The sequence below is a fragment of the Prinia subflava genome, chromosome 17 (genome assembly GCF_021018805.1).
Source record: "Prinia subflava isolate CZ2003 ecotype Zambia chromosome 17, Cam_Psub_1.2, whole genome shotgun sequence".
Classification (NCBI taxonomy): Eukaryota; Metazoa; Chordata; class Aves; order Passeriformes; family Cisticolidae; genus Prinia; species Prinia subflava.
In genome coordinates this window covers 12657111-12677839 of record NC_086263.1, presented here as the reverse complement: position 1 = coordinate 12677839, position 20729 = coordinate 12657111, and the positions used below count along the sequence as shown (strand labels likewise).

At 41.1% G+C, this 20729-nt stretch overlaps 1 protein-coding gene across 6 annotated transcripts in view; it reads right to left on the bottom strand.

The window, feature by feature from the left end:
• Nucleotides 1-20729, bottom strand: part of SDK1 (sidekick cell adhesion molecule 1) — a 385946-nt gene that overhangs the window by 192811 nt on the left and 172406 nt on the right. For all 6 annotated transcript variants that reach the window (XM_063414764.1, XM_063414763.1, XM_063414762.1 and 3 more), the window contains one exon: nucleotides 13643-13776. In XM_063414764.1, coding sequence (XP_063270834.1) covers nucleotides 13643-13776 — 134 coding nt within the window. The remainder of the gene's footprint in view (nucleotides 1-13642; nucleotides 13777-20729) is intronic.

Genomic DNA, 20729 nt, shown 5'->3' with positions numbered 1-20729 from the left:
ATTTCCTCTGGAGGCAGAAGGGTGGGGAGCACAGGCAGGGTTGGTGTTTGCTGTTTGCACTCATGGACAGAACTTTCTACAGATCCCACACCTTTATGCCTCACCATAAAGGTTAAATTTACTTCAGAAAATTCTTATGCAAAGATGCAGCTGCCAAACCTCTATGCCACAAATATTACTCAGGTAATTCATATTCACTTCTGATAAATATTTAAAGAACACCGCTCAGTTAAGGATAAGGATTTATGACAAACACACCACCTCCAGCATTAACACACAAATGAGGTTTGTGCTCCCCGTTCTGCTGCTGTGCTGTGCCATGAAGCATCTGTAAATGTGATATTAAGATACTAAAAAGTCATCAAAGTTGTTTGTGACATTGTGAAGTGAAAGTGAAATCAGGTACCCCAGTCACACAAACCAGGTATGGACTCGTTAAAACCCAGTCTTTCTAAAATTGCAATAAAGTCTTGTCAGCTGACTTCATAAACCTCCACTTGAAACACACAGAAAATAGCTTTATTGCTTAAAAAGTAGCAAAATATAGTTCTGAAAGGAAGCTGCTGTAAAGAACCAGTGTGTGCAAAGGCTGCAGGAAAACAGCTTGGTCATTATTCACAGTAAACTCATAACTTGTATGTTTTAAGTCTCACAACTCAGAAATATTTTGACAAAATTAAAAACACCTCCTCTTGTATGTGCAGGCAAAAAATAAACTAAGAAAAACACGATCTACCTGCATCTGCTAGCCATAAACTCGAGATAAACAGTGTTACTTCATCCCTCTCACAGCTGCCACAGCCTCATGCTGCCACACTAATTACAGGTCTGTCACTTCTTCCATTACAAACACCCTCCGAAAGCATTTGTAACAACCTTGTAAAAAAAGATTTATCTGTGAATTTTAAGGATTCCACTGCCTTCTCCACCTTTAAATCATAAAAAAAAAGCCCTCCTCAAGTAGCCCAGCTGACTGCAGTGACATCCTTACAAGCTGTAACAAAAATGCACAACGGCCCCAGACTTGTTTGTGGAAATGAATTCTGCATTATGCTCAGCAGCTCAGCAGTCACCACCACGTCCTAAAAGGTCTGGCAGATTCCACATTTTACCCCATTAGCCTCTGAGGTGCAAATCCCCCTGTTCTGCACTGACACCCAGAGCTGCCAGCCACAATTTAATCAGAGAATTCCTCTCCAGACCAGGGCTGTGTTTGCTGATGATGCCCACAGTGCTACTTTAAAAAGCACCCAGACCCTCCAAGTTAGAACACACGACATCAATCACATGAAAGCAGTGATCAATATCCTCCCAAAATGCAAGAGGCATCTGTTAATCCACTCTATTAAGATGTTTTTGATATTAAGCAGCCTGGACCCATTGGCTGTGCTTACATTTTGCACATGACACTTCTGGAGTTAAAGTTTAGAGAAAAGTTAAATTTAAATGTCATCTTCAGGGTGGGAAGACATAATATTGACTTCCTCTAATTCATTGCTTCTTCCAGTAGAAAAAGAATCCTGCTCTTTTTTAATTCCCCATAACATCTTGGGCATTGGATATTTGCATTACTTTTCTTTGCACAGTTAAAGGGAAGTGTTGAACATCTGGTTAAGCCTCCTCTCCCTTAAAAAGACACCTGTTGCACTGACAAGAAATCCACCAAGCAATTAAGCTGAACAATTTTTAGAAAAGCTTTAAAAATACTTGCATGGCAGAAAAAGTTTTTAAAATACTGGCAAGGTACAGATGTTTGTCACAGAGGTCACAGACCCGTTCCTAAGGTAACAGTGTTAGAAATCTGTTTATTGTAGTGGAATGAGCAGAATTCTCTATCAAATTTACCAAGGGAATACTCACAAGTGAAAGAATATTAATTTTAGATGAAGAATCAATATGCAACAAAACCACTGACATTACAATGACCACAAAATTCAGGTAAGCAGAAATACTGTCTGAAGGGGAAAGTGCTCCTCAAATGATTAAACAAATGATCCCTCTTGCACCAAAGACAATAAATAATAATTGCAAAGTACATTTATATAAATCTCCAGAATCAATCCCAGTTTAAGTGTTTTACAGTTTAAGAACAAATTAGATAGGTCAGCATGATGCTGGAGATCAATACAATAATAATATGTTGAAGTATAAGCAACCATACCAAATTCTATTTGAAAGCATGAAATTGGTCTGAAAGTGATGAGTCCATAATCACAATATGCACAAGAAAAACAACCCTCAGGCCCCCAGTTCACAAGCTATTTAGACCTGTGTGAAAGCACTCTGCACTTGTATTAAAATTAATTCAGCAGGGCTCAAAATGAAGATATTCATTTTACAGTTTTCTTTATCTCTGTTTGCATCTGAAGTTTCCAGTTTAAATCACAGAACAAAATGAACCTCAGATTATTCAGCTAAAAACCAACTCCCATATAACCTTTGCTTTGTGAGATGAAGATCACCAGATGAAATTAAGTCACCTTACAGTATTTCTTGGCCTCGCTCCAGATGATGTGGCAAAGAAACATTTGTCAAAATCACTCACAATTGGGAAAGAACAGGAGAAGATCAGTGCTAATGCCACAGCTCTGCCTGGCACAGGGGACTCTGCAGAGCCATCAGGGCTCAGTGACAGCAGCCACGGAGTGGGGTAGAGATCTGGCTAAACCAGGGGTGAGATGCACTGAGTTCTCTGTGAAAAGGGAGATATTTTAGTTCCACCTCCTTTGACACATCACACCCCCTTGAATTCTCTTGCTTGCTGGGTTTTTTTGGCTGGCTGGATGGGCTGGAGGGGTTGGATGAGCATGGCATGCCTGCAAGAGCCTCTTTTCACACCATTATCCTCAGCATATTCACTCCTTGCTTTCACGGGCCTTTTTAGCCAGCTTTTACTGACTTGATTTAATATTCATAATCACCTTGAAAAGGCCATCTGCAATTTAATCACTCACTACCAATTACTTTCTTTAATAGCTTTGACAGTATCACTCACAGATACCTGATAAATCCACAAGGATGGCTGAAGGCAGCGCAGGCTTTGAGCTCCTTTCCCAGCATCTGCAGAAGGTACAACACTGCTGGCTTTTTAAGCCTTCACCAAGTCAGGTTTATGAGCAGATCAAAATGCAGCCACACGAAGTGGAACAACAAAATTTTCTTTTATCCCTCCTTAGTGCGGAAGGAATGAGCGGGGAATAAAAAGGAACCACCAGGCAAAACTACTCTGCTTTTCCTTCTTTATCCAGCTCCTATCCCACTGCAGTGTTTTCCCTGCACACAAACAGCAGAGGCTACTTCATCCTCAGCTCGTAGAGATATTTAACAGCAAACATGGCTGGACAAAATTTAGAAACAATTTTGTACAAATAAGGCCTTGGAGACCAGGACATTGTGTGCATTTTCCTGGTGGCTGTGCTCCATCTTTATCACAGAAAGGGCAGTCCTTTAAAGACCTGCTATTTAACAGTGATGTTCTCCAGCATTAGAGGAGCTGGAACTTTGTTCCCACATTCCGTAGTTAGAATGATTTATCCACTCTCAAAAATAATCCATAATCCCAAAATCTGCCTTTTTAAGGGCTTCAAAGTGTAGACAAAAGTCTGCACATGAAAAGAAAACAGCGTTTCCCTTACCTTATAGCCCAGTCTGTAGGGAAAAAAAATCAAATTTTGGATTGCTCCAATGTCTAAACCACTCCCCTGCTGCACACAACAATGTGTGAAACCGAGCAGGACAAAACCAAAGGATAACAAACATCCTGGATTGGCAATTTACAGCTCCCAGGGTACAGCCAGGGGCACAGGAAATCAATGCAGCTTTTACATACATCAGGTGAAGCAGCCCAGGTTACAGCCAGGCCTGAGTTTGTCTTCCTATTACAAACAAGGTAGGAAGGACCAATTATTCTAAATGACTTTAAAATTCATAGGAAGTCCTTACTAAAATCTAAAAAGAATATTTATAGCCGTACAGGTGACCTTGAATCCTGCCTGTCCTGACTCTCCAGTGCTTGGGTTGCAGTTGTAATCACTATTTTTCCATTTTTTCCCATAGCCAGGCTGTTGTCTGCACAATTACTTGGACAAATCACGTCTCTCTGGCAGAAGGATGAGACAGACATCTGAGGCTTTTCCATTCTTATTCAATTTTCCTGGTTTATGATGTATATTGAGAAGAAATTAAAAACATCTTTAATATGAAGAGCTTTAAAAATGATAACCCTCAAGCAACCATATGTCTGTGAAAGCTGGAGATGAAAATTAGCTTTTGTGGAGACGCTGGGAGGACAGCTCTGCCACACAGACCTTTGGCACGTGCAGGAATCTTTAGGATATATTTAGGCTTTTGCAGTAACTCAGTGCAGAACATACTCCACTAAACATCTGTTTTGACCATATTTACTATTCCTTATCTATATTGTTTAGAAGAAATTTCAAGCTTGCCTAACACAACACATTAAAGAATGCTGTCAAATAGCTCCTAAAGTATTTCTTTTCCAAATTGAGGAGTCCTTCTATGATTAAAAAAAAAAAAACAAATCTGAAAACACCCTACATGCTGTAAATTTATTTGGTTCATAAGAAATCAAAGGTTTTCACTGTTTCCCTAAGGAAGAGGTTGGTACCTCTGCACTCTGTCACTTGTCCCACTGCAGACCAGGACAGAGCTCTCAGATCAGAGAATCATTGATTATCCTGAGTTGAAAAAGACCCACAACGATCATCAAACTCCAATTCTGGGATCTTTTTCTTTAAATGGGGTTGTTTGTTTGTTTTTTGCTTAAAATATCATCTTTCAGCTCAAGCTCACCTCAGGAAGTTACAGGTTCTTAGTAAAAAGCACCTTCAAAAGGGTTTGCCAACTTAAGATAAATGAGAAATATACTTTAAATACATCCCACTGTGTAAAGATAGGAATCAAAGCAAAATACTTCAAGTCAGCTCCTTGGAAAACTCCAGGAGTTTGGCACAGCAGAAGGAGACTTAAAAGAAACCAGGAGTTCCTGTTCAAAAGGGGTAAATTGATACAGCGGTCTCCAGTAGCTGCTGCTCCTAAAGCTTCAGCATTATGATCCTTACAGGAACTGGAATGTAAAGCCCTGCACAAATGCCTACAAATCACTGGGCTTCTGGCTGCTCTGCGAGTTTTCAGGCAGTGCAGCTGGATCTGGGGTGTACAGGATAAAGAGATAAATAGTTCCAGAGAAAAGACTGTTCGCCAGACTGATGGGCCCAGGAAGCTGCCAACAGTGAGTGTTGTTTGACTGAAATCTTCTCAGTTTTATGATTTCTATTACTGTTATTATATTATTCATCTATAGACTGGTTTTTATGGCATTATCAGTACGTATCAAAAAGCTTTTGCAAGATCCCACAGCAGTGCTTAAACTTACAAGTATGGACAGGAGCTACTACCCTCATGCCAACAATTAGAACTAATCATGAGCACAAAGTACTTACAGAAGAGTGAGAAAATTATCACTGCACTGCAATGGAAAAGAGAAACTAAACAGAAATATGTTCTTGCTAGAGTATGGTTAAATTGGAATTGGATTATACTATCAATTTTACCATTTCTGCCCGTGAAAGATGATTTAATCTCTAGGAACCAACATCATCTTTTCATGTCTGATCAAAACAATGTTTATTTCAACAGCTCCCTTTCATCTTATTCCACTCTGAAGTATTAGTACAAGATTGACTGGAGAAAAACACGGATCAAAAATTATACTTTCTTTGTAAATTCTACAGCGTTATTTAAAAACACTGTAGGTGGACCAATGAGATTGAAAAGTCTGTCTGTTGAACCAGCAATACTTTTTTGTCTAGAAAAGTTTTCTGGCATTTCTCTTCTGCTGATCTTCCAACAAATCATCGCAGTTTGTTCAAGATGGCATTTTCCTGGATGGCATGTATAATTGATGGGTGTCACATTTTATAAAATGATTGCAAGGTAAATTCAATTTTCCCTTTTCCTTGTTTGTGTCCTCTAAGAATCCCTTATCTCCACATATCAATTACTGAGCAGTGACAGAGATAGGATACAAATCACTCCGATGAATGTAATAGCAAAAGTGATTAGAGATAGGGAGAGATTAATTGCATGTGTCAGATATAAATAAAGGGTTTAGGAGACAACCCAGGGTTTGGAGCCTGTGTTTGTGTGAGCATTCCAGACCTCTCTCAGACACTATAACCCCCAAACCTCACAAACAGACGAGCGTAACAAGAAGCCATGGTAAAATAAAAAGTTTGATTATAGAAACCTCAGCATTTGCTGTTTTTTCAGAGCAGCATGCATAATGTATGTGCATCTGCTGAGGGAACAGACACTCGGTTCGGGTGCAGTTCTGTAGTTTCACCAGCCTGGGAGGAGTCCCCATAACAACAGGGTTGTTCTGTTGCACTTGGGAGAAAAGGAAATAACTATTCTTCCCATAAACCACACATTTAAAGCTTCATTACATTTGTTGATGCGATATGATGAAAATTAAGTGCCAGATATTTGAATGGGTTTTATGCTGATTTAGGCTGTTCAAGTTCTCTTTACCAGGAAGACTGAAATAATCTCACAGAAAGTTCATTTTATCCTCTTTCCATGACAAAAGCTACCAGCAGAGGAGGCCCTGCTTGCCTGGAGCAGAGGCTGCAGCACATGCACCACGTGTGGCACAAATGGTCTCAAAAATAGTCCAGAGGAAGATGGAACTGGAGACCAACCAATATCCTGCTATTTATCAGGAAGAGCACTCATAGCATATTTGGAAAAACCAAAGAAAAAACCTTGAGCTGCCACAAAGGTTTCTTGGCTTACCCTTATTATTCCTGCAGTTTAGCAATCTATCATATTAACCACAGGTTTCCTTCTCTATCTCTGCAGTTAAAAGTGAGCAAAGTTTTCCTTTAAGGAGAAGAAAGAGAATTATGGAAGAGATCTGGCTGCTGCTTTAGAAAAACCTAACAATGAAATCTGGACTCCAAGAAGGCTGATAAATCCTGAACATCCTCTGTTACTTCTTTGTAATGCATATAAAATCAGTCTACACTGTCATTTTTGCTGTAGATAATAGGGTAAAGCACTGAGAATTATCAGCCTCCACTGAAATTCCCAGCTCTGGATAAAGCTTAAACTAACATTTGTTCCAATATATCAAACCCAAATCTTTAACACTAACTCAATTTAGCCCTTTTTCTTACAGCTATTATTGTTATTAAAATGCGTTTGACTTAAATACATAACCATGCATTTGAGATGTGTGTAAGTTGCACTCTATTCTCAAAGTAAGAAAAAGATCCTCATTTAAAAGCTATGTCCTTGAATATGGAGCAACATCAGAAGAAAAAGCACTTTGACAGTATTTGACCAGGGTATTAAAAATGGCTTTTACACAGAATGTGTCCTTAGGGTTGAGTATTAGACCCCAAACACTTCCACAGGCTCCTTCAAATTAACATTTCAGATAACTGAGGCTTGTGGAGTGTCAATCAAATGTTCAGTGTCACTCAAAGCCCATGGCTCAGATTTACTCATGAAATCCCACCACAATATCCTTCCTGGAAATCCTGCTGGACAAGGAGAGAGCAAAACCTTTGAGGAAATGGGGAAGAAATGCAATCCTTTCAAAGAAGGAACACAAAACCAGTTCACAGAGGGCTGAGCTCTGCTCTGTTGGACTTCCCCGTATTTGGTAGCAGCCTTGGAAATCAGACACAGTTATGGCACAGAAATGGAATTTCATCTCATCCCATATTCCTTCTTTTTCCCCTCACCAAAATAACACCAAAAACATAAAAAAAGCATCACAGAAACACTAAATTCACCTCCGCAGCACTGACCCAGAGAGGCTAAAAGAAATCAATTCTCTTGGCATGAACTAAAGCCAGTCTGACAAGTCTATAGAGCTTGTGTGAATTTGACGTCAGAATGGAAATATCTGTTCCCTGGGGGTGCCAGCCCATTCGTTTTTTCCTGTTTCCTGCCTACACCTGAAAGCTGGGGCTGGCTATGAAAAATTCATGCCTTTTGTGCTTCAAACACATCCATGAAGGATCCTCAGCATCTGCTGACTCGAACGAACCCTGATGGTTAATATGGAAAATCGTGTTAGGGAAATGCTCCCTTCCAGAGAGCAAAATGTCTGCTCAGAATCTTCTGAGAACTTCTTACCACAGCTGACAGGAGGATGTCAAGAGGAGCATCCTCTCAAACACACCGACAGGTAAAGGGCCACTTCCCCCCCACCCCTTTTTCTTGCCTGACAACATAAAGAATATTTCATTCTTACAGACACTAAAAGTGACCTGAATGTCCTGTGCAATCACCAGAGCCTTCCTTTACCGGAGAAAACCAACCAAACAACAACTTTGAGGTAAATTCAGTCCCTGTGAGCCTGAAATGGGAGTTTTGCCTTCTGTCTTTATGTCTTGATACATTAAGTTGAAGAACAAAATAGGCACCAAGCAGAGACAAACAGGGCCTATTTGGCCTCATGTCGTTGTCTGCCATAACAGAATAAAATTCTTCTGGTCGCAAGTGGAAGCTGGACAGAACAACACGACACCTTCATACTTTAAATTAATTGCAATGCCACCAAGCCAGGAGTTTAATTTCCAGTCCCCAACTTTTTTCTTTCCCTACTACTTTATTTTTTTTTTAAGCGTTGCCAGTGCCATAGGGAAAAATTTATCTTCGTTAAATGATAATTGGCTTTATTATCTTTGACTCCTCAGAAATGCTGTCTGGCAAGGCTTTTAAAATTTTCATCAATCTTGTTTTTCTGTTTTCACCAAGTCTGCATCAGAAAATGACATCAGGCTGCAGAACGCTCTGTATCTCCTGGTGTCACCAATAGGTCTGGGGACTATCTAATTTACTAATAAATCTGTTGGAGTGACATGCATCTCAATATTTCACAGCCTAACAAGGAGGTGCAGGAGCAAGGCCCCGAATTGCAGTTCCGGACGATTAGCGGCACAAAACCAATTGAAGCAGGACCATCTAAACTGTCACAACAGCTTACACACACCCTCCTCCTGCAAACCAGCCACTGAAATCATTTACTGAGGCCCACATTTTTCATCAAATGCTTCAGCTGGACTCAGAAAAAGCCAAGCACGCTGTTAAAAGTTTCCAGGACTGGTGGTGCTCACATGAAGCCTTGTGCTGAAGTCAGTATTGGAAATATCTCACCAGGGCTTTGCCAACTTCTTCCCAAGTGGCTCCAGAGCCTGGCCATGGTGTCACATCATAAAGTGGAAGGACACGGACTGAGTGCCCTGCAGGGAATAGCTCAGCCAGCTCCTCACAGCTCCCTAGGAATCTTTCTTTCCCCCCCCCGCCCCTTCTAATAAACCCACTTAAGCTCTTGACTTACTAAAATCCCTCATGGTTTCATTAAGAAGCTCTAAACGCCCCTGCTCTGCCTTTACCCTCAAAAAACCTTCGTGCAAAAGTGGCACAGCCAACAGCAAATGTAATATCTTTGTTTGTTTGTTTGGGTGTTTCTGGGGGTTTTTGGTTTGTGGGGGGATTTTATCATTACTTTTGGAGATTTGGGGTTTTGAGGGGTTTTTTTTGTTTGCTTGGATTTTGTTTAAGTTCCATACTACAGCCAGAAGAGTTGTGATGCAGATTCAGAGATATTTTGCTGTTACACTGAGAATGGCCTTCAAGGAAGTGAGGGTTTTACGATGGCCTGGCTTGAATAAACACTTCAATCTTTAGGTGCCCTGCCAACACTCATAAGATCAAAGAATGTCACTTCATTCCCTGACAAGTCACAATCCTTAGGACACAGACCTGACCATCAGTGCTGCAGGGCATGTCTGGCTGTGGGAGAATGGGCATATGAAAGCAAAAGCCTAAAGAATTAAAGATCCATTTACGATACCATCATCAAACCCTGTTACTCAATAGATGGAAACAGGGATAAAACATTCTGGATTTTCCAAGTGTTGTTATTGAGGAGCAGTATTTACATCCCAAAAGCTTTTACCAGCCCAGAGATGGATTAATTCTCACCACTCCAATCACGTTAGGAAGTTCCAGCAATGGAGTCAATACTGAAACCCTCCCAAGCAGCAATAGTGAATTCTCAGCAAGGAGTAAGTGAGTAATTTGAGTTAAAACCCAAAGCGAGTGTTTGTTACTATTTCCACTGCCAAACTCTTGACTTTCAGACTTTCCAATTTGCTAAGGCAAAATGTTGTGTTATTTACATGAAAGCTTTGACATATGGTTAAAAAGAGTAAAAAAAAAAAGTGGCAAGATTTTCATTAGTGTAGTACACAGTTCAACTCATTTTAAGACATTTTAAATTTAGGACTAATTTATGACACCTCACACTAATTTCAGATGTGACGTTATTCCCAATATGCTGCCTGTTGGACATAATTTCTATTTCCCCAGAGCCTGTCACCTCAGAGATGATCTAATCCCCCTGAAATCAGTGGAAATGAGTCCACTTGAAAGAAATATCCACGGTTTTCCAGCAGAGCTGGGCGGATCTCACCCTGTGTCACATTCAGACACACGGGTTTGGGGCAGGCATGTGGAACTTGGGTGTTCAGCCAAGCTGGGGACTCAGCTGTGAAGGAAAAACACTGCTCAATATTTGGATCTTCTCACAGAGCAGCCAGATCCACTGGGAAATAAATCTGTAGTGCCTTTGCACCAGGGGTGTGAGCGACGGGGATGGGGCGTGCACCTGAAACACCCAAACATCCCAAAAAGCTGAGCCTTCATTTCCCACGTGTGGCCACCCTCAGAACGGGGAGAAAAGCAAACCCAAGCACAGTAAAGCAACCCTGGGAAGGCTGCAGGCTTTCCCTGGGAGCTGTTTCCCAGCTTCCCCGCATGTTTGCAGTCAGGGGCGATGGGTGGGTGTGAGACTTCACAGCGTTGGACTCAGCAAGCTGCAGTTTCGACTGACAAGAAACAAAATGTCTTTACTATTAATACTCAGAGCCCCACTGGAGAATTCAATGTGACTGGGGCTTTTAGACTGCTTTTGAAACCTGCTCAACATCCTCTAATCTTTTTATACCACACGTATCAAATACAGTTATTAATTGAAGGACAGTCCAGGCGATGCTCAAGCTCCATTTACCTTCAGCCACAATTCAACAGAGACTTTAATCTGCAGTGTAAGGCCCTGTAACTCATCCTCTGCTCAGCTCAGAGCCAGACCTTTCTCCTGCTGTCACTCTTGCACTTTGGAGCAGAACAGGAGAGATTACAGCTTTCTCAGCTGTTAGAATGATTCTGCAAATATGCTTTTCTTACAGGCTGAAGCAAATCTGACACCGGTCTCCTTCAAGGAATAATGAGCTGTGCATATCTAACACTGCTCTCACAGAATGACTGCCCTGGGAATTATCTGTGGGGCTTTTTTTCCTCCTGCCCTCAGTAACAGTGGCAATGTGCACGCTGAGTCACGCAGCAAGGTTGTACTCAATAATTAATATATAATCTACTTGCACAGAGATTGGCTATTCCGCTTTACTTGGGCTTTATTGGATTTTGATTAAACTGTTTTTAAATTTTATACATGTCCTAATGGAAAGTTACAAGTGTCATCACTCCTAACATCCCATAAGATTCAGACTGTGACAAGTCAATGCCGTATCTTCCTCATCTGTGTTACCTCTAACAAACTGTTTTGAGCCTTTTGCCTGAATTCTTTATTACTCTTCCAAAATATGTCATTTTTCTGCAACCATTTTCTGCGTATTGCTACAGGACTGTATTTTTGCCTGCTTATTTTCTGTTACCAGACCAAAAATGTTTATTCATTTCTACCTAATGCATCACATAAGTTTCCTCCCCAGATCAAAGTTCAGAACAAGCACATTAATCCAATTTTCTTTACAGACTCCAATGCCTTACAGCCAGTGCCTTCCTTCCACACGCACACACAGCCTTAATAACCCTGGGTATCAAGGTGTCAATTTGAAAACCTCATTGGCTGACATTAATTCTAAAAGCAAATTCATTTCTGGCTTTCCATCTTGTCTCATCCTTCATTTTCTTTTATCCATTTTATCTTTCCTATTTGCCACATTCCAGGCAGACTTTGCATTCATGGTATCAACTCTGTGAGCATTTTGGAGTGTTTTCTTTTCCATATGCCCATATTACCTTCTGCTTTGCATAGCACTTGTTATGCATGCATGATCACAGACTATTTCCAGCATTAATTAAGACATGAAATTAAAGTGGGAAGTATGCTATTGGTCACATAATACAAACAACACAAATTTGCTTTAAAAATGAAATTACTAAAGTGTTAGCAAACCTCTTCATACTGTCAGAAATAATAATGTTTACAATCTACATGCCACAGAACGGCCAGAATTCACAAGTGGGTTTGGAATATTATTTCCACTTCAGAAAGATACACATGAAACCCCTGAGCAGTTAATTTAGTTTAGATACTTGTCTGGAAGAAAACAGAGGTTTGTGTTTCCTGGACGTCAAAACAGCTGCTGCCCCCAGTGAACCCAGCCCACCACCAGGGCTCCCTGGGTTTGTTAAGAACAGCTTTCCTTGAAATCCAATCAGGAATGTTAGCAGAAAAATGACATTTTCTTAGAAATTGGATGTTTCACAGGATCATAGTCTTTCAGATGAACTTATGACAATCACAAGCATTGTTCCAAAAGCAATTTCCCAGATATCCTGCCCAGACTCACAAGGTTTGGCATTGTAAGGAAATGAGCCAACAGGATTTGTCCAAAACCTAATGGTACCCAGGATCAGGAGATCTGGGCCATCTCATCAGGCCACTGATCTAGAGCTGAGCCCTGCATCTTCTAGAAGCCCAAATTATAAGGGCTGCCACTGTCATCAGTGATTTACTCCATCACCTCTTCCCTGTCTCCACAAGCAAAACGAGGACCTTGCCATTCCCACAGCACTAACACGCTCCCTCTTCCCACTGCTACATAAATAATGCCTTCATCAAGTGCCTCATACAAGGATTCAAGCCATTTCACATGTTTATAATATTAATTTTTCATGCAAACAGGTTTACTGGATGTTTTACAAGAGTCTGCACGTGCACATTTCTGCTGAACGTGCACCTTGGCAGACTCAGTGTGCAGCCATCTCCCTGACCCCAGTGCTCTGCTGCAAAACTCACTCCTGGAATATCTCTGCAGTGGTGGTGTTAATACAACCTGTGTAATGTAAAATAATAAGTAATAACAATGAAATGCATGTTCCCCAGGACTCTGATAACTCCAGGTAAAAAGAATGCCATAAACTGGGAATAGATTCATAAATAAATTTGCACTCAGAAGGATGGCTTGTTTACTTAGGCACAATGGAAAACAACACATTATAAACACCCGCATTAAAAAGAAATTATAACCACAACTTCACAATAAACAGCGAGGGATATCACCATGTACCTGCCCTGCACAAAGCAAACCACAGACAAAGGGCTTTGAGGGTGATTTGTGGAGGGCATCTCCTCTCTCAGGTCCCTCTTTTGCACAGGGAGTTCAGTGTGCTCCAAACTGCCCTCCCTGGAAGGTCCAACCCTTTGTCAGCAAAGCTCTTTTTCTTTGGGCAGCCCTTGTGAGTGCTGCCTGCAGCCTCAGAGTGCCAGCACACTCCCCACAATTTGGAAACTCACGTGCGACGCTGAGGTGGATGAAGGGACTGGTCTTGTTCTCCCCGTTCTTTTCGTTGACTGCCTGGGCGTAGTAACCTCCTGCATCGGCCACTGACACCCCCAGGATCACCAGCTGGTTCTCCAGAGTGATGGCTCTGTTCAGGAAAAGAAAAATCACACTGAAACCAGAGGAATGTTATCCACACCACCCCTCAGACCTGACAGCCTGAGACGATATTCACTGCTCATATCAATGAAGATGTTACGGAATAAAACCAGCCCCATTTCAAATACACTCACAGGAAATAAAGATCTCAGCTGCCTCTAGGCCTTTTCTCTGCTGAGATCATGTAAGATGCTTATGGTGGCACACATAAAAACTTCCAACATGTGAGACAGGGGCAGTTTAAATGAAATAAGTTATGCAAGAAACAGCAAACGACACCAGTGACCGCCAGGCTGCAAACTGGTGGGGTGACAGCAATCCTGGCAATCATCAGGATGCTGCAAAGGTTTATTGAAAACCTTCTCAACCAGTGAAAGGCAGCCTATTAAAGAGTGACACTCAAGCAATAACACACAGTTCACTGAAATAAGAAAGTAAAAATCAAAGACAGCAGAACTCTAAAGGTAAACTTTCTGCATTTCTGGCATTACAGGCTGTCACCTCATCACAGCCGAGACCATGGGCTGTGACAGAGGATCTGGGTGTGGACAGGGAGGGGTTTCCTTTCACCCAAAGCAGACAGGACAGCACGACCCCCCAGGTACCTGGTGTGGCCTGAAGGAGTCAATAAATGTCATTGTCTAACACAAGTTTGTTCTTAGAGCTGCTGCATAACAAAGGTTTCTGTGAAGTCCCTCACAGGCAGCATTACACACTTGGCTACTTTACTTTTCACATGGATTAGATGCCCTTTTCTTAACTATAAAAGACACAGGATTAACCTAGAGAAAACATGCAAATATTCAAGGGCTTGAGGAAGATGACACAGGAAGCTCAAACACCAGAAAGATAAAAGAAAATGTAAAATTCCAGGCAAAGCCTGTGGAGCAAAGAGCTCATCTGCTGCAGCCTGGGACAGGCACAGACTTGGAAATCAAAGTGCAAGGCTGGGAGGAAGAAACTCCCTTCTCTCCTAATACTTGATGAGAAGCCACGCCGAGTTCAGCTGTGCCATTAGAAATATCATGAGGGTGAAACAACTTATAAAATTATTATACTGGAAGAAACGAGTTCACACATCAGTAGGCTCAAAAAGAATCAGCACTGAGTCAAAGCATTTGTGCACTAATCAGTCAATAATAAACACCCCTGCATTCCATTCTACTGTTCTGCCATGGGGTGGTTACCCTTAGTAATAAACAGCTATTTTGCTCTGAAAAAACATTTAAAGGAACAGTGGAAATCACACGTTCCTTGTGCAGCAGACTGTTTTTTATACATAGGGAGGGCATAAGAAATTACAGTGAGAACATGGCAGTGTTCAAAGCCAGGCATTTCATTCATAACTCTCCAAATTCCTGATGGGGATGCAACAAAACCTGAACTTCTGTAAAGCTTTCATGGGAGCAGAGAACCATTTAGGATGGAAAAGATCTTTAAGATCACAGAGTCCAGCCCTGCCAAGGCCACACTGAACCATGTCCCCAGGTGCCACATCCTCATGGCTTTAAATCCCTCCAGGGATGGAGACTCCACCACAGCCCTGGACAGCTGTGCCAGTGCTTAGAACCCTTTTGGTAAAGCAATTTTCCCTTATTTCCAATCTAAATCTTCCCTTTAGTGCAATTTAGGCCATTTTTTCTTGTGTCAGGGAGTTTCTGAGCCTCCTTTCCTCCAGGCTGATCCTCCCCAGCTCCCTCAGCCACTGCTGAGACTTCTGCTCCAGACAATAATTAAAAAAACCTCCTGAAAAATGAAGCTAAATGTCCAACTCTGGAATCAGTCATCACACATCACCTAAAGATCTTGTTTACAACATCTTCCTTGGCAATTTTTATTGGAAAAACTCCTACTAAAAAAAAAAAATAAAAATCACAGTATTCTTTTAATTCAATGAGACTGTACTAGTTTAATTGATTTAGAAAATTAATCAAAGAAACTGTGATAGATTTACAGAGTGGGGATATAAAATACAATTAATAAGACATTTGATAGAGCAAATAAAGATAAAATTCCAGTGCAGTGCTAATAATTGAATATTACAAGACAATTACATTCACACTCATTTCTACTTCAATTCTAAAGAAAGTGGCATTAGAAAGATTCTTTGAAAACACTGAAATTTACTTCAGGTTGCTTTGATTCCAGGTAAAATTGCACCCAGAGTTTTTAGGGTGATCCTTGAACACTGCTGAGATGGACACAGTTACTATCTGCATTAAATTGGCTGAAAATTTTCACACTTAAACCATTAAGCTCATTATATAATAATCAAGAGCAAAGGAAATGAAAATGCATTTATGAGGGAAATAGTTGAAAATGAAGTGGGGCATTTTTATTTTGAAATACAAATTTTTACTGGAGTGTGAGCAAAATGTAACATTTGTGAGTGAGAAGTAAGGAAATTTTAGAAAATAATCTACATAAGCATGGAAGTTTGATATTAATTCATATTTTAAAAAAGAGTTAGAAGATAATGCAGCTCTTGAAGGCAGCTCTTAGGGGTCATCAATTACATGGTCAAAGTTAAATTAAAACTCCCCAAATGACTTATTGATATCTTAATAGTTCTGTGAAAAATGGAACGTGCTGAGTTCATTAAGTGAAGGCAGGTACGGAGCCAGCCAGGAGCCTCCCAGCCTGCCCAGGCTGGGACTTTTATTTAGATCACACATGAGCCCCGTGCAGCAGGAAAATCAATTAGTCACATCCTAAGGACTCATTAATTCCAATGTTTCCAAACCCTCTGAAGCTCCAGACCCCAGCCCTTACCACGGCTGCAGCCACCTCCTACACAACAGCTGCAGAGAGCACACGAAAATTGGCTTAAAGTGTTTTCTTGGGCTTATTGTTTGTTTTCATTGTCTGAGATAACTTCTACATTCTGACAGCACCACTGTGATGTTCCAAGGAAAATCTGATTCCTGTGTGCTCAGTTTAGCAGCACGTTTGATGAAGATGACTGCAGCAGATGGAGTGGACCTGTCAGTAATTCATACCCAGCGCAGAATTCATGAAAAATATAAATATTGCTTTTTTAAAGCTGTATCGAACTTAACTCAATCTAACATTTTCAAGACAGGAGCAGACTAAGCAGACTGATCCTCTGGGATTTCTTAAGCGTAGGAGAGGAGCGTTTTAAAGCACACTTTTTAAAGAGGGATTTTTAAGGTTTCTCTGGAGCCCTGCAGCACACAGAGGACAGGGCTGGCAGCGGGAGTGGCTGTAAGAGCAGAACTGAGGTGATCATCCCCAAAAACACCTCAGAGGCACCTTCACCACAAAAGGAGCTGGAGGCTGAACCAGACTGAGCTCAAAGCAGAGGCAAGGGGGGGGCCTTTGAGATGACAAATTGTGTTTGGGGGATGCTGTTTAATCAAAAGTGATGGACTGAGGGGATGGGAAAATCAGCAGTGATGGACACAAATCATTACACAGCCCATTATTCTGAACACCAGGACACAGAACTGCACCTTCTGAGGTTTCCTCGCTCCTCTCAGTGCAGTCAGAGCTGAGCACTTGGATACCTGGGCTAAAGTGAAGCATCCCTGCCCCTGGCACAGGAAATACATCATCTTTATGGGCCCTTCCAACCCAAACCATTCCACAGCTCTGTGCACTCTGGAATTTTTAATTGCACCTTTTCAGCTTGTCCAAATACTATAAACTCTGCTGCAAATAATCTCTAAGCTTGATCTAAAGCTTATGGGAATACTTTTGTTAAAATCAATGGGACATGAATCAGACTTTTACAAGTAAAGGTAATTTTTCAAAGGGGATGCCATTCTTATGGCCTTTGAGAGAAAGGTTTTGGAGTTAATGCTGCGAATGAACCCTTCAGTATCTCAAACAGGTGGATTTAGATTAATAATGTTTTTATGTGGAAATACCAAAATCTACTCTACAAGTGGATAATTCCCCAAAGTTAGATATTTGTTATGTTATTAGTCTACCAGATTACACAAAAAGTAGATAATACTGGGTTATAAAAACATAAAATGAAAATCAGAGTAACCTGATTAGGCTCTCTCAGAAGGCACCATCTGCTCCTGAGCCAGCACGCAATATTTTAGCACAAAGGCCTTCATAAAGCCTCTTTTCCAATATTACCTCCAGCTAACACGATTATCAATCCCTCCATACCAGATATTTTTTACTGGAGGGCCTCTGTTCCCCTGTCAAAAACTTTTGTCCACACTGCACAGCAAGGTCCAATCTCCCCACGCCCCAGACACCACGGAGCACCAGTGATGCTGACAGAAAAGGGAGAGATTATGGAGTAATAACAAAATAATTACTGCAAGGCTTCCCCCCGTGAGTTTCCCCTCCTGGCAAAGCAGGGATGTGCTGCAGTTGCACACACAGCTGCTCCAGGGGATCCCTGTGCATTCACAGCTTAACCCAGCCAGCATCTCAGCACCCTCATGGCTCCCCGTGCTGAGGGGGAATTATTAATCAAAATTATTTAAATACATCTCTCTCACAACCAGCCCGTGTTTCTCAGGACTCCATCACAGGGAAAAATGTTTGTGTTTGTGCTACAGAGCAGCATCTCCACAGGGACAGAGCTCCAAGAGCTGTGACTGCATGGCAGTTTCGTGGGATGTTATTCAGGTTCCAGGTACATTGTTACTGCAAATCAACCATCTATTAATAAAAATTTTATACTTACACTGAATAATAAGTAAAACTGCACTGAATTTGGAATCAGGGCAGTTCATACATTGCTTCTCTAGCTATGCCAGGGCACAACATGTGTTTCTGGGAAGTGATTGGGATTTCTAGCCATGGAAACATCCCAAGGTTATACAAGAACAACCAACACAATCCTAATGGCCAGGCAAAGGGCAAACACCACCATGAAATGAAGGACAACCAGCTCTTGATGGGTTTAGCAGAGGTATTTCCACAAGGAATCGAGATGAACAGCAGAATTTCCACATTTTATAATTGGCTTCACTATTCTCTGGTTTTGGGGCTTGCAGGCTCCTGGTTTAACAAGACACCACTCCCTGTGCCTCTTCATGAACACATCACTAAATCTGCAGTGTGTAAAGCAAGCGTGAGGCTGGAGAGGGAGCGGACGGAAAACTGCGCTTGACAAATCATCAGTGATCCACGACCTGACTGGGAAGTGAGAGCAGGTACAAACCCACAGGGCCTGCTGTGCCCTGGCTTAATATTTTTATTGGTGTTTGTTGACTGAATATAGATTTCACTCACTAAATCTGCTGAGAAAGTCCCAAAGACTCTGGAAGACGGAATCAGAATTACAAATGCAGGAGATCTGCTCACGCCTCTCCTGACTGAGGTTTGCAGTTCAGTGAACAAGCTCAAACCCTTGTATCTGAGAGAGAATAAGTGACTGAGCAAGAGGCAAACCTCACAAGGGGGTGTGCAAACAGCAGTATCACTGGGAAAGCCAAGAAATAACCCTGTACCACTGGGAAAGCCAAGAAATAACCCTGTATCACTGGGAAAACCAAGAAATAACCCTGTATCACTGGGAAAGCCAAGAAATAACCCTGTTTCTCACCCAGCACGGCCTCCACTCAGCCCTGGCTATTAGATTTAAATGTGTGGGTAAGTCAAAAAGAATTCAAATGGCATCAAAACACTATCACAACCATCCACTCTCCTCCTCTCCCACCCATCTGATGCAAAGAATCATCCAGAGAATGTGGCGGGCAAGAGAACACTCAAACCAAACAAAAATACCTTCTTGACTCATCACAAGCATCTTCAGATATGTACAGGACTGTTAACAAAAATGCTTCTCAGATTTAAGCAGAATCACCAAATTTTGAGTTTTGCTATAAAAATCTTAGCAGCTCGCCCTCAGAAAGCTTATTTTTGGTCTTTGGAGATAGAAGCTCCCAGAAAAGATGCTCTGATGAATTATCCCAAATGTATATTTTTAAATCATGCCCACATCAGGCAACTATTTGTCTAGAGATTTAAAACCCCACAAAACAAAACCCAAGATAATCACTATATAATTGATCATGAGATGCTTACAGGAAGAGACAATGCTGCCAATCCAGAGGCAAGGAATTATAGCAACAAACTAAGTGCACTATTTATGTTAAAACAGGTTTTTTTCCTCCCCAGGTTTTCAGCAGCTTCAATTCTTACTTAATACAGCTTAATTATTATCACACAACTTTCCTCCTTTGGGTTTTTTTTGTTTGTTTGTTTTTTGTTTGGTTTTTTCCCTCCTTTTTTTTTTTTTTTTTTTTTTTTTTTTTTTTTTTAATTATTATTACATTTTAAGCAGCAAGATTTGGTGCAGCTGACATAAGAACTTGAATGTGCTTAAATCCCAGCTCCTGGGTGTTATCTTGCTGAACCACACCGAGGTGTGGCTGGATGTGCTATGCCAGCAACAGCACTTCTCAGGCTAATAGAAAAAAAAACCCCAGACTTTCAAAGACAAAATACACCTCTCAGTCAATAACAGAAAGCAAAGACTCAGAATAAAATAAGTCAATTTTCTCCAGCCTTCTCTTCTTATAAAACTCTTACAGCATTCAAGATATTTGTAAGCAGGGTGTCTATTTTTCTTCCCTCTCCAGTTTATGGTATAATCAACACTTTGAACTCCACTTGTGCCATCACCAGCTGTTGCCATGGACATTGCTGGCAACCACAGGCAGGAAGAACAGTGGATTTTTTTTTTTGTTTTAATACAAATGGGTTATTTAAACAAAACATTGCAGTTAAAAAGTACCATAGGTTGTTGATTTACACAGCTGGCTGACTTCGCTGACAGCAAGCACAAAGACTATTTGTAATCATTTGGGATTTTATAGTTCAATTTTCAGAGACAGACATGAATATTGCTTCGCTTTATGATAGTTCTCCTGAATTGATTATTTAAGGTGTTGTGGGTGTTTTTTTAAACACTGATTTGTTCCCCTTTCCTTCACTGTGGAAGGAAAA